The following is a 15330-nucleotide window of genomic DNA, read 5'->3' as shown; positions in this document are numbered from 1 at the left end:
AGTTGATGCATTTTTATTTATCGTTAATTTATGAATGTCGTGAATGCCTTTTAATTACGTATTTTATTTTTACAAACGGTTGTAACTTAGTGTGGCCTTAGTAGAACGTGTTACCGTAATGATGGAACACGGTCTTGGTTGTATTTTGAGATCTTGTATCTCCGTTTTGGATTTTTCACTTGTAATTACAGTTTTAATTAGAATGTAAATAGGTTTATATTTTGTAATTATAAATTTGTAATTTTTGAGAAGACCAAAGATGGAGACCAGATGCTCACTCCCGCTACTTGGATCAAGATGGAACATCAAGACAAGCTTTTCGGGTCCAAACGGTGGATTCCAAAGTTGTATTATGTTCTTTTACTAGGATAGGCCACACTAGGAAATTTTTTATTTACGTATTGCATTACTTTATTTATTCATTGTTACGATAATTTGCATCATTTTCCGCCTAAAAACCAAACCACCTAATTATTGCATGAAAACTGACACATATAGAGGTCACGAGTTAGTTTTCATTGACATTCTCATGTCACACGTTTTAAGCCATCATCCAAATAAATTCATTCACGACAGACGCTAGTTATTCGTTCACTTAAAATGAATTATAATTTAGTTGATGGGATCTTCCTCGTATAAACTAAAATTGAGAACGGTCTTTATAGGTCAAACTCCAATGAGTCCCTTCTTCGTCGGTAGGCATACTATGACCCCTTCTACGTCGGGTAAGTTGGAACCGATTGACCTATTTTATCTCAACACTATGGTCACTCGTACGATCCTGTGATCATGGTGGACTATAGATAGGATTTACGGAAATCTATCGACCAAGAGTTCTTCCGGAAGAATTAGCTAAGCAGTTGGCTTATCAATTTACTGAAATTGAGTCTTGGGATCACTTGTATCTTTCTTGAGGGAGATCAATTATGCAAGTGCGAGAGTCTACATGTTTAAAATGAATTTTGAAATAGACTTAAATCACCACGATGAGTTGCTTATTTCGTTTTGTTTTTCTTTCTTTTTCGGTGTAGATCACGATTTTAAATCGCTAAACAACAAATGGCTGGTTCAAGTGATAACCCAATGCCAAGTGCCACATTGGACCGTGAGTCCTGGCTTAGGATCTTCATGAATCGGATGAATCGGTCTACTCGATCAAGAATGATGGATCCAACTTCGCGGACGGGAGGCGGCATTACGGAATGCTGCCGCTGGCGACGACGGAAGCTCAAATATCTCTTGGAGCCTATCCCTAAAACCCGGTCCCACGGCTAGAGCTGCTGAAGTCACCAAGTTTAATGATTTCTGTATGGAAGCGGGTGCGATTAAAAACGTACTCATTTTTGCAATGGAACCCAATTTGCCGAAACGCTTCATAGCCCATGGTGCAAACAAGATTTTCACCACGCTCACTAAGGAATTCTCGAAAGCACCGAGAATCGTGACCTATGAGCATACCACTCGCTTCCTTGATGCGAGACTCCGAAAGGGCCAACTGTTAGCCCACACATTCTCGGCATGATTGAGAATGTCGAGAAACTGGAGACCTTTAAGCGTAACATCGCGAGAATATTGTTATCGACCGTATTCTTCACTCACTCCACGATGGTTATTCGCAATTCAGAGCGAATTACTATATGAATGATTTGAAGAAAACTCCCCATGAATTGCACTCCCTCCTCGTAAATGGGACCGAGAAGGACATGAAGTTCGATGGGAGTTCGAAACAAGATGTTCTCGTTGTGTCAAACAAAGGGAAAGGTAAGGGCAAAGCTCCGTGCAAACCTAACGAGGGTAAGGCGAAGTTCAAGAAGTCGGGTTCAGGTAAGAGTGGTCCTGGTGAGGCGAGTAACTCATCAGGCATGACAAAGAGCAAGAGTGAAAACATGGAATGCCACCATTGCCACATGACTGGGCATTGGAGACGCACATGTCCTGTTTATCATGAGGACTTAAAGGCGGGTCGTGTTAAGCTTTGGTATGTCTTCTCTCTCTTCTACTTTTATTCATATGATTGAGATTAACCACGCAAGTTTCGGAACTTGGGTACTTGATCTTGGTTGTGGTTCTCATCTGTGTAATCATGTGCGGGGCTCAAAACATCGAACCCCTCGTAAAGGGTGAGGTGGACCTGCGTGTTGGGAATGGAGCAAGAGTAGCTGCCATCTCCAAAGGGACATATGTGATCCAGCTTCCAAGCGGATTCGAGTTGTCATTATATGACTGCTATTATGTACCTAGTCTTTCCAAAAACATTATTTCAATTTCTGCGCTTGATAAACTTGGTTTTTCATTTGTAATAGAAAACAATGCTTGCATTTTCTCATTACACGATATGATTTACTGGCAAGGCGGTTTCCATGAACGGAATTTATGTTTTAGATCAGACCTCGGAAATATTACACGTAATGAATAAAAAGTTAAAGGTTGGTGACAAAGATCAAACGTATCTATGGCAATGCCGTATGGGACACATTAATGAGAAACGCGTAAAACAGCTCATCAAACATGGAGCTATCTCGGCCTTTGATTTTCAATCATTTTGCACGTGTGAATCATGTCTCATCGGTAAGATGACTCGGATTTCCTTCAAAGGTGTTGGAATGCGCGCTGCTGACATATTAGGGCTCATACACACGGATGTATGTGGTCCTATGTCAATCACCGCACGAGAAGGCTATAGGTATTTCATCACTTTCACGGACGATTTGAGTAGATATGGCTATGTCTACTTAATGAAGCACAAAAGTGAATCCTTTGAGAAATTCAAGGAATACCAAAATAGGGTACATAACCTATTGGGTAGAAAGATTAAAACAATGCGTTCGGATCGTGGTGGCGAGTATCTTTCTCACGAGTTTGATCAACACCTAAAGGATTTGTGGGATTGCCCTACGATTAACTCCACTGGAACACCTCAATTTGAATGGTGTGTCCGAACGGAGAAATCGAACACTACTTGATATGGTTCGATCCATGATGAGTCACACGGTTTTACCTGATTCATTATGGGGTTATGCTCTTTTGTCGGCCGCTCTAATACTTAACCGAAGTCCGTCTAAAGCTGTTGACAAGACTCCATATGAACTATGGAAAGGAACGGTCCCTAACTTGTCCTTTATACGGGTTTGGGGCTGCGAGGCTTATGTCAAGTGGAGACACGAGGATAAGCTCGGCCCGCGATCGGTCAAGACATACTTTATAGGTTATCCTAAGGGATCACGTGGTCATTACTTCTATTCGCCAACCGAACAACGTGTTTTTGTTGCGGCTAGTGCGACATTCTTAGAGAAGGAATTTCTCGAGAGTGCAAAGAGTGATAGAACCTTCGAACTGTCGGAGATTCCAGAACCAAACACCGAGCAACCATTGGAGGAACTGATTCCTTCAATCCCGGCTGCGGTGAACATTCCCGAGGAACCTAGGAGGTCGGGAAGAGTCTCTATTCCTCCGAATGATACATTGGTATGGTCGAGGAACATGACATAGATGACGTTCTACTCTTAACGAGTAGTGAACCCGCAACCTATAAAAGTGCCATGACCGATTCGACTCAAAGCTATGGCTTGAGGCCATGCAATCCGAGATGGACTCCATGTATGAGAACAACGTGTGGGATCTTGTTGACTTAACTGCTAAGGTTCGTCCCCTTCAATGCAAATGGCTTTACAAGATAAAGCATTCATGGAAGGTCGAGAAGATATCTACAAAGCACGACTAGTTGCAAAAGGTTTCACCCAAGTGCCAGGTTTGCACTACGATGAGATTTTTGCACCCGTAGTTATCTTTGCGTTCCATTCGGATTATCTTAGCGATTGCCGCTTTTCATGACTATGAAATTTGGCAAATGGATGTGAAAACCGCCTTCTTAAACGGCTTTTTGGAGGAAGAGTTGTACATGGTACAACCCGAAGGTTTCATCGATCCTGAACATCCTAAGAAAGTATGCAAGCTTAAGCGTTCCATTTATGGACTTAAGCAAGCATCACGGAGTTGGAATCATCGCTTCGACCAAGTGATAAAAGAAAATGGATTTACTCGATCGGTCGAGGAACCATGTCTATATATCAAGTCGAGTGGGAGCAAGATTGTCTTCCTAATATTGTATGTTGACGACATACTCCTGATTGGGAATGACATACCTCTCTTAACTTCGGTGAAAGTATGGTTGAAAAACCATTTCCAGATGAAAGATCTGGGAGAGGCACAGAGAATTCTAGGCATCCGTATCTATCGAGATAGATCACGACGGATGTTATCTCTCAGTCAGGAGTCTTACATAGACAAAGTCCTAGAGAGATTCAGCATGACTAACTCCAAGAAGGGGTTTCTTCCTATGGCTCCAGGGGTGCATTTGAGCAAGTCTCAGGCACCAGAGACACCGGAAGAGAAAGAGCGCATGACACGGATTCCTTATGCTTCGGCTATAGGATCAATCATGTATGCCATGATATGCACACGTCCGGACGTGGCATATGCATTGAGTATGACAAGTCGATTCCAACAAAGAACCAGGTGAACCACATTGGTTGGCTGTCAAGAACATTCTTAAGTACCTCCGGAGGACTAAAGATTGGGCATTGACTTATGGAGGCTCCCAAACGCTATGCGCAACCTATTCTGCAGATGCTAGCTTCCAAACGGATCGTGATGACTCGAAATCTCGGTCGATTCGTTTTTACTCTTAATGGCGCTTTGCAGATCACCGGAAGAGTTCGAAACAAATCTATTCTGAGATTCTACGATCGAGTCCGAGTACTATGCTATGCGTCCGAAGCTACAAAGGAAGCGATATGGATGCGTCAATTCTTACATGGACTATCCGTAGTGCCTAGTTCGAATGACCCGATCACCATCTATTGCGACAATAGTGGTGCCATCTTCCAAGCTAAGGAGCCTAAGTCTAGCAACAAGTCTAGACATGTACAACGGAAAGCTCATCTAATCCGGGATTACGTGGAGCAAAAGACAGTAGTGATAGAAAAGATTGCTACAGATGACAACATAGCAGATCCTCTCACTAAAGCATTACGACAAGATAAGCATGAAGGGCACGTTAATTCCATGGGAATCAAACGTGTTCCTAAGTTGTAGTACTCTTTTATGGATCAGATTCATTCTCCTTTGTACTCTATACGACATCATCGTTTTGATATTTTATATATATATTTTGTTTTTCATGTGGAATTGTACGACGATTTTGAACACCACAAAGTGAATCCGAACAAACATCATATCTTGTTAGTCCTTAATTGCCCACATGAGCTGATAACTCGGCAATTATTTTGTGACGTTGGTTGATGGTGGGTTCAACGAGCCATAAGTCAACCGGTTGGTGACCAATCACGAGGCGATTTATACGGATATTTCGTAGGACACACTTGTGACATCGACGTGGAGTCCTAAATGTTTTATAACATTCGTTGCCCGGTCGTGGATAGGACTTCCATGGTGATCCTTAGAGTCGAATCTCTTGACTATCGACTGTCTCTTGAGACTACGGCAGATTTTGGGTGACTTTGGTTTCTTTCTCACGGTCATCCGTAACAGGGGGCCAAGTAGATTTTTTTTCTGGGTCATTTCATGTTGTGCTTAGATCGGAAGGAGTCGAGTTGAAGGAAATATTCAGCCTTTATCGGTACTCGATATTTCTCGGGGCCACTCGAGGAGCATGAATCGAAATGCATGGCCATGCTCGGATACGGATTCGTTTTATCGGTTAAGTTACTCTCTAGTCGGGGAAACCACTCTAGATACAGATCGATTGTAAAATACGACCTTTGCGGATCCGGATATGCAAATTGTTTTACATTGAGTGGGAGAAATTTTTAAATGAATATGAGAATCGGTTATCGCACATACACTTGTACGGACAAGTGGGAGTTTGTTGGAGCTTGTGTCCTCCAATTAGTGCGGATAACGTCATTGCACATACACTTGTACGGACAAGTGGGAGCTTGTTGGGGTTAGTGTCCTTAACGGTTAGTGCAAGGACTTATAAACCTCTAAAAGGATCAAAGGGCATACTTTTGGTATTATTATCGGTTGATCCACGTTTATCAATAACGGTTGGCTTGCTAGATAAGTTTGACGTTATTGTCATACAGATGGCGGTGATCAACTGGTCCCTAAAAGTCACACCTATAGGATACGTTCGAGAGATGTGACGGTATGAAAATACTGTCATGTAGATGCCAAGATTGACTAACCAGTTAGTCCGAGTTATTTGACTAGTAATTAGTCAAATATGTGATGTTGAGATATTATATTTAATACGGATTAAATATCATGGGCTAAAGCGAATTAACCGGTAATTCGTAAAAATTAAATATACGTGATTTATATTTAATTAAATGTATATTAAAAATAATTATACAATACTTTTTTTTTGTCGGACACGTATTAATAATTCAACTAACCCGTATTATTAGCTGATGCCTTAATTTCCGATAACCGATAACAGTTTATAATATAAACCGCGTCATATACATTTAGTCATTGGGTACGGACTACGAGTTAAAATGAAGAGGAAATGGAAAAGCCCATTTCCTCCCCATGGACTCGGTTTGGCCGAGCCAAACATAGACAAAAGGAGAGATTCTCCTCTTGTCAAACCTAATCATCATTTGAAACAAAATTAGGGTTTTGAAGAGTATTCTTCTCTGAAAAACCTGAGATCTCTCATCTCGACAAAACTCACATCAGTTCTCCCTATATTGCAAGGCAATCGGAGAACACTGTACTAGCACAAGGGCATATCTCGGACAGAGTCTTGGGTGTAACGATTAGGAGGAAATCTCGCTTTGATTTACTTTCTTTACGCCACAATTTAAAGGACCCGAGGTTATTTCTTGTTTCCTTATCGTTTCTATTGTTTTTATGTTTTATGACAATATTCGCATGTCTAAATTTACGTTATAGTCCTGCAATTTAAGGGGTAGTATACGGATATTAACCCACACCGGGCCCTTAAAGAAAGCTTGTATGTGCAAAGGATTCAGATCAACCTTGTTTAGAGCAGCCCTGCAGTGGTTCGTCGGGCTGCCCAACAAAAGTATAGCCAACTTCGCCGACCTAGTTAATCATTCAACCAGCAATTCGCCAGCAGTAGCAAGCCAGAGAAGCAGACCAGCGACCTCTACCGGATAATGCAAGGGTTTGAGGAATCTACTCGTGATTACTTGAACAGGTTCAACAAAGAGAAGGTGGCAATTTCGAGGTGCGATATAGCAACCGTTATACAAGCCTTCCGCCGAGGATTGCACCAGGATTCAGATATATACAAGAACCTGACCATGCATCCGTGCACTACCTTCGAGGAAGTACAATCAAAGGCAATTGCTGTCATGAGGCTAGAGGAAGAGTCTGCACCTATAAGAGGCATTTATGATTTAGACTCTGTATCCAGAAAAGCCCCGATGGAAAAGAGGAGTGAAAGATCCAAACCCTACAGCAGGAGCGTGAACAAAGTTTCTGGAAGTTCTGAAGGAAAGAGCGAGGCAAATGTACATCCAAAGGTAAGCGAGTATGGTTTTACCACTAATCTTGCAGGATTATTTTAAGCCCTGCAGGAGTTGGGTCGCAGAGTCAGATGGCCCAAACTCCCAGCAGAAGGATACTCCAGCAGCAGAAAGGATACTGGCAAAAAGTGTGAGTTCCATGGCAGTAGCACCCACGACACAGACGAATGCCATTCTCTCAGGAAGGAAGTCAAGTATCACTATGACCAAGGGAACCTGGATAACCTCCTACCTAGACGCACAACCAGAGTGAACTCTGCAGATCAGGTTCTGACATCTCCCTCTCCTCAATGCACTAGAACTGTGAATGTTATTACAGGTGGCTCAGAGCTATGCGGATTGACGTACTCAGCAGCAAAGAGGCGTGCTACGGAACTAAAGGGAGATAAGCCAGAGCACTCCTGCAGGATAAGTCGCCAGAACCTGCCATTAGTCACCTTTGACGAAACAGATGCAAAGTCTGCTCCAGAACAGCACCACGATGCTCTAATCATCATGCTCCCCATATGAACTTGGGAGGTGAGAAAGATCCTGGTGGATACCGGAAGCTCTGTCAACTTAATCATGCTTGAGACACTCAAAGGAATGGGATTCAATGAAAAAGATCTAGCAAAGAAGGCGGTCCCCTTAGTTGGATTCAGTGGCGAAACAAAGAACTCCCTAGGAGAGATCGTCATCCCCACTTATGCCGGAGGAGTTAACAAGCAGGTAAGGTATCTGGTTATTGATGGACTCTCCACTTACAATGTGATCATGGGCAGGCCCTGAATCCACGAGATGAAGGCAATACCCTCAACGTACCACCAGTGTCTGAAGTTTCCAACGCCTTGGGGTGTGCAAGATATACGTGGGGACCAGGAAGAAGCTAAGGATTGCTATAAAGTGGCCCTGAAGTCAACAACCAACCCACCTACATAGCAATTACAGAGCCAGCGCATCCAGGACGAATATATTGAGCCCCAGCAGGCAGAACTAGACGAAGTCATCCTGGACGCGCTGCACCCAGAACAAACCGTGCTAATTGGATCAGAATGTACATGTAACATTCGCGAAGAACTCGTTTGGTTGTTAAAAACTAACATGGACTGTTTTGCTTGGTCACATAATGATATGATAGGGATAGACCCAAGTGTAATAACGCACAAGCTAAGTGTGGATCCAAGCTATAAACCTGTGCAGCAGAAAAGAAGGAAGTTTGCTTCTGAAAGGAACCAAGTCATAAACCAGGAAGTAGATAACCTGCTTGCTGCAGGAAAGATTCGAGAGGTGAAATATCTAGAATGGTTGTCTAACGTGGTGGTGGTTCCGAAGAAAAATAACAAGTGGAGGGTCTGCGTTGATTTCACAAATTTAAAATAGCAAGGATCCGTTTCCGCTACCACACATAGACGCCATGGTGGATGCTACTGCAGGTCACGAGATGCTGACATTCCTGGATGCCTAGAGTAGCTACAACCAGATAAAGATGCACCCCAGCGACCAGGAAAAGATGGTATTCAGATCCGAGCGAGGTATTTATTGCTATAACGTCATGACTTTTGGACTTAAAAATGCAGGATCCACCAATCAGAGGCTGGTAAACATGATGTTTAAAGAGCAAATAGGTCAAACCATAGAAGTATACATAGACGATATGGTCATCAAATCAAAGCAGGCTTCGCAACATCGCCAGCACCTGGCAGATACTTTCAACACCCTCAGAAAATACCAGATGAAGTTGAATCCAACAAAGTGTACCTTCGGAGTCTCCAATGGAAAATTTCTGGACTACATGGTGACCCAGCGGGGGATAGAGGCCAGTACCGAACAAATCAAAGCAATTCTGCAGCTGGAGTCACCGCAGAAACCAAAAGACGTCCAGCGCCTGACTGGAAGAATGGCAGCCCTAAAGAGGTTCATATCCAGATCCTCGGACAGATGCAGGTTGTTTTATGATATGCGCAGAAAAAGCCAAAGATTTGATTAGACAAAGGAGCACGAGAAAGCATTTCAGGAGTTAAAACATTATCTCAGCACTCCGCCACTCCTGTCGAAGCTAGAGCCAGGAGAGCCACTATTCCTGTATCTGTCAGTCACAGAGGCAACAGTAAGTGCAATACTATTACGAGAGCAGGAGGGATCATAGCATCCAGTATATTACGTCAGTAAGTCTCCGCTTCCTGTAGAGACTAGGTACACATCGCTGGAAAAACTCGTCCTTGCACTAGTTACAGCATCTTATAAATTGCGTCCTTATTTTGAGTCTCATACAATTGCCATGATAACTAATTATCCTCTTAAGACTATCATGAGAAAACCAGAATTGTCAGGAAGGATGGCTAAGTGGTCCGTGCACCTGAGCGGTTATGACTTGAAATTTGAACCCCGTACAGCAATAAAGTCTCAGGCTCTGGCAGATTTTATGTCCGACTTCTGCCCGACTCTCCAGACCCAGGCAGAATAGGACATTCTGAATCTGGAGGAAGATAAAGGAGAACAAGTGTGGGAACTACATGTGGATGGATCCTCCAATACAAGAGGAGTAGGAGTAGGATTGGTCCTCAAATCACCTCAGGGAGATCTCATAGTCCAGGCAGTACGATGTGAATTCAAGGCCACAAACAACAAAGCAGAATACGAGGCCTTGATCCTAGGTCTGAAGCTGGCTATGGATCTTAAAATCAGACACCTTAAGTTCCATATCGTAGTCCCCGATCAGCTTCATCCATCGTCTCTGTCACATATTAAGCTCCTTTTGAGTGTAGATATACTTTAGACTCTTATGATCTGAAAACACCTTAAAGGTTGCCCCATAAAGGCAATGCCTCCAAATCTTAAGAGCCAAAACATGTGAATGACTCTTATGAAGCCAGGGACTCTAGGATGATGGCATACCTAGACGTAGCAAAGGAGTTGACCCTCAGATTTGCCATGTTCAACATCAAACAAATCCCCAGAGACCAGAACGCAGAAGCAGATGCGCTAGCCACCTTGGGGGCAACCTTCAAACCAGGGGCCATCTCCACAATACCAATTGTCCTCGTGCTGGAGCCAACGATACTGAAACCTAAACAAGAAGCAGAAGTGTTGTGCAGCACCAGCAGTGAAGAAGATACTCCAGCCTGGAGGAAACCGTACCAGGACTGGCTATAGAACGACATCCTGCCAGCAGATAAAAAGGAGGTAAGGAGCTTCAGAATGAAAGCATCCAGATTCATACTAATTGATGGTGTCTTGTTCAGGAAATCCCTCGCCGGACCCTACCGCAGATGCCTGGATCAGGAAGAATCTCAGGCTGTTTTGCATGCTCTTCACAGTGGAGAATGTGGAAATCATGCAGGGGGCAGGAGCCTGTCCAACAAGGTACTAAGGCAGGGATACTTCCGGCCCACAATGCGCAAAGATGTCGTGGAGTTCGCAAAAAAATGCGATGCTTGTCAGAGGCACGCCCACGTCAGCCAGCAGAGCCTCTGCATCAGGTCATTTCAGCCTGGCCCTTCATGAAGTGGGGAATGGACATCGTAGGACTATTACCCAAGGCACCAGGAAACTTAGTATATATGCTCGCCATGACGGACTACTTCTCCAAGTGGATAGAAGCAGAATGATCCTCCCAGGTTACAGAAACCCAGGTTATATCTTTCATTAAACGCAATATCATATGCAGGTTTGGCATTCCATCTGAGATTATATGTGATAACGGATCCCAATTTATTGGAAATAAGACATAAGTTTTTTGTACTAGGTGGAATATCTCATTGCAAAAGTCTACTCCCTGGAACCCCCAGTCCAACGGACAAGCCGAGTCGAGCAACAAGATTATCGTTGAAAACTTGAAAAAGAAGCTGGAAGAGAGAGGGGGCAAATGGGCAGAAGAGTTGCCTCTGGTTCTCTGGGCTGACAGAGCCACACCCAAGGTTGCAACAAAACAAACTCCCTTCAGCCTGGTGTTTGGGGTAGAAGCAGTCATTCCATCCGAGGTCAGGGTCCCAACCCACAGGTATGGGTGCATAACGAAAGACCGGAATCAGGTGGAAATGGCAAGCAGTTTGGACACGGTAGACGAGCTCAGAACCAGCGCTCAAATTAGGATGGCTTCATACTGACAGATTGTGGCTAGGAGCTATAACAAGAATGTGAAGGTAAGAACCTTGCAGGTAAGAGACCTAGCCCTGAAAAAAGTCTTCCAGAATACCAAGAACTAACAAGCAGGAAAATTCCTCTACAACTGGGAGGGGCCATACCAAGTGGAAAGCATAGTTGGAAATGGAGCTTACTGACTCATGACTATGGAAGGATAAATGGTTCCTATATCCTGGAACATCATCCATTTGAAAAAGTATTTCACTTAAGCCACCAGCATGGTCAACAACTGGGTACTCAGTCTACCAGATACAACTCAGCCAGGTTCTAGATTTTGGTTTTAATATTCTCTGGCTCTAAAAATCTGATTAAACTCCAAAATCCCCTTACATATGTTTTCCTGCATATTTTTACCTTTAATGTTCTCTGGTTCTGAAAATTTTCTGCGTATATCTTGATTTTAACATTCTCTAGTTCTGAAAATTTTCTTGCGTATATTTTGATTTTAACATTCTCTGGTTCTGCAAATTTTCTTGCGTATATTCTGATTTTAAAACTCCCTGATTCTGGAAGTTTTTTAAATTTAGTAAACATCAACAACTTTAAGCATTTGAAGTAAATAAATTCCTTTTCATAAATGTTTTTCAAATAAATGGCCAATTGAATAAAAATGCAAACTAATCTGGCAGAGTCTGTATTTACTACAGAAGGCGTGTGTCCGTGGCTAAGCACGTACAACCGGGACAACCAGTCTCCCACGCTGCATTAGCACCCATGCAAGCCTAGCTTCTCTGAACCAGTGGGCGCACTAGATCCCTTAGCCAGCAATCAAACATCGATGGCCAAACATACAGCGTAAAAAGTGCATGCACAAATCAAAAGAACACCAGAAACGGTACGAAACAAGGTATATCCAAAAACAGAAAGTAATTAGACTTGATAAGTTCATCAGTAAAGCAAAATATGCCTGGTCCTCTGGACCAGACTAAAATGTACCAAACTGTTTGCCAGAAACTAAACAAAATACTACGCCCTCAGGGCCAAAAACTGACTAATAAGCAAAACAAAGTTTTTATCCACAGGAAATACTAATCCAGATCAATGCACTCCACAGCCTCAGAAGCAGCTGCTTGAGTGGCAGGAGCAGGGGAGTTCACCTCTTCCTCAACATCTAGAACACCAGCAGGAATATCACCCTCTCTTTCCAGACCAGGCAGCAGATCTAGATTCAGACCCTCGGGAAAGTCCGCAGCAAGTTTCTACTCCTCTGCTTCAAAGTCCCAAACCAGATGCTCTCCCTTCAGAAACGCCTTTATACACTCAATTTTGGTTTCTAGAGCAGCATAGGCAAGGGAGTTCAATAGCGCATCTCCAAGGTCAGCATTCTTCTCCTTCAGCATCTGCACCTCAGAAACCAAGGAGGCTTTGTCATCCAGAATCTGTGAGAGGCGAGCCTCAGCATCAGAAGCCCGCTTCTTGGCATCAGCAGCACATTCCTCAGCACCAGAAATACGCCTTTCAGAATCAGAAAGGCTACTCTGCAGTTTCTGCTTCTGAGCAGATTCCTCCAGTAGTAGATTCTGGGCTGCGTCTAACTCAGCCTGAATCTTAAGCTTGGCTTCTTCAGCTGCCTTCATCTGCTCTTGGAGCTCAGCCTTTTCAGCTTCCAAAAGAGGAACCTTCTCCTGCAAAAATAGAGCCATTTGGAAAGACTGCCAACTGAGAGCAAAGAAGTTCAAAAAAAAAGGAAGCACTAAGACAGTTAACACATAATCACCTCAAAGGAATGCTCCGCAGCACGGTCCACCAGATTACTCAAATTGCGATCAGATTTTGCCCGACCAAAATCCCCTGGGAACCTGAACGCCACATTAGGAAAACCTCCAGAAGCAGGAACAAACTCAGCAGCAGGAGTAGAGCCAGTAACAGGGATGGATTCAGCAGTAGGGGTATAATCAGGAACGGGAATAGACCCAGAAGCCGGAGGATTCCTAGAAGTAGAAGGAATATGCCCTGAAATAGGAGGCTTCATAGCAAGAGGGGTGACCTCGATAGGAACATGTTCCTTGGCCTGGCTAGCAGCAGCAGACCTCCTTTTTGCGCGAGTCCCAGAGCCAGCGGCAGGAGCAGCTTTCCTTTTCTCAGCTGGTTTGGAAGCACCCTCAGCACGCTTCCTTTCCCTCAGAGCCAGGACGTCGGACAGTGTGGTCTTAGATTTTGCAGAACCTGAAGGCAGGAAAAATAAAATCAGAATCAGAAAAATGGCACATCGTCAGCAGCAGAAAACAACTAAAAAGACAAAGTGACGCACCAATTGACATTGCTTCACCTTCTTCTTCCTCTTCAACTACTACTTCCTCCTCCTTCGAAGCAGATGCAGAGTCCTGGACCAGGTTGGGAAAACTCATGTGTTCGGGTGGAGGACCAAAGAGCTTAGTAAGAGATAAAACCTCGTCGGGAGATGGGGCAAATGACGCAGACGTGCATAGAAAGCCAAGTAAGGAAATATAAGAATGAAAAGAAAAAAAGCAAAATTAGGGCGTGCAAGCACCATGAGTAGACCGCCAGGCGCTGACAATGTAGTCGGTCGGAGGAGGAAGGGTGTCAACTTTGACAAAGATAAAATGGGTAAACCACTTGCTGTCATCAGGTTTTGCCGGAAAAATAATGCAATATTTTCCCCGTCACGAACTCGAATAGCCACTTGGCCCCGGCTAAGAGACCTGACCGAAAACAAGTGGGCGAGATCTGAGAGACCGATATCATAGCAAAAATGGCTATTCATAGCACAGATTACAAGCAAGGTTCGCCAAGTGTATGGAGAAACTTGGCAAATAGCCAAGTGATTAAGATTCAGGAACTCCTAGACCAGAGGAGGAAACGGAAACCCCAAACCTAGACGGAACGCGTATTCTTACAAGCATATCCACCCCTCCCGCACGGATTAGATTTTTGACCAGGAACCGGGATGTGAAATACCACCTGATTGGAGAACCCGAATGTCTCCTTGATATAGGCAAGATCTTCTGCGATAAATTCATAATTGCAGAAGTGTTTGGAGGATAAGACACCTCCGAAGGGAAAAGGGTTAGACGGCGCCAGAGTATCCGAAGCAGAAGTCGAGGAAGCGGTTTTTTGAGACATAATGAAATAAAGAAAGTGAAAAAGAAAAAAAAATGAAGAAGAAAGAGGAACGATATACCTGTTGCAGCCGGAGAAGAAAATTCTTTGTTTAATGGAAAGATGGAGGAGATGAAGTAATGATGGGAGAAGTGAGAGAAGTTAAAGGGAGTTGGGAATACCGAGGGGTTGAAATAGGAAAAAGAGTTTGTGGGAGAGTGGGAGGCAAAGTGGCGGTTGAGAGGTCATTAAGAAGGGAAGTTGTAGAACCGAGGTAACTGCCAAACTTCGTCAGTTCTCGACATCGGAAACGGAAATTCCCGCCTAAAATACTTTGAGACGGAAATTTGGGGGCAATTGTTAGGGATAACAATTACATTTTATCACCTGTGATGTGACATCTTCCCACTGGCCAAAAGAAAGGCAAAGGAGCTGATGAGGTGGCACTTATTCATTGGCAGATGAAAAGGAAAGAAGATTGATGAGGTGGACATGGTAGGACCATTGGATGAGGACCAAACAAACACAATTTAAGTTGTTAAATGCACGTGCAAAAGGAAGTGGGGACCTTGGACCAATTCAACCACTTTCTATTCCTATGGGGTTGACCAAGTATTTAGGAGCAGAA

At 43.6% G+C, this 15330-nt stretch overlaps 1 protein-coding gene across 1 annotated transcript; it reads left to right on the top strand.

Annotated features, from left to right (window-relative positions):
- The first annotated feature begins 7148 nt into the window (after nt 1-7148).
- Nucleotides 7149-8030, top strand: LOC141629874 (uncharacterized). Its single transcript, XM_074442798.1, has 2 exons — nt 7149-7517; nt 7572-8030. The coding sequence occupies exons 1-2, from the start codon at nt 7149-7151 to the stop codon at nt 8028-8030; spliced, it is 828 nt and encodes a 275-aa protein (XP_074298899.1).
- The last annotated feature ends 7300 nt before the right edge of the window (nt 8031-15330 follow it).

This window comes from Silene latifolia, chromosome Y (genome assembly GCF_048544455.1).
Source record: "Silene latifolia isolate original U9 population chromosome Y, ASM4854445v1, whole genome shotgun sequence".
Taxonomy (NCBI): Eukaryota; Viridiplantae; Streptophyta; class Magnoliopsida; order Caryophyllales; family Caryophyllaceae; genus Silene; species Silene latifolia.
Note: the sequence above shows the minus strand (reverse complement) of the source record. Positions and strands in the feature narration are given on the sequence as shown.

Bases quoted from the DNA above. Each gene is read 5' to 3' on its own strand.
- LOC141629874 (XM_074442798.1), top strand. From the start codon at position 7,149: ATGCAAGGGTTTGAGGAATCTACTCGTGATTACTTGAACAGGTTCAAC. The intron at 7,518-7,571 runs GTAAGCGAGTAT...TAAGCCCTGCAG, and splicing joins AGGCAAATGTACATCCAAAG to GAGTTGGGTCGCAGAGTCAG.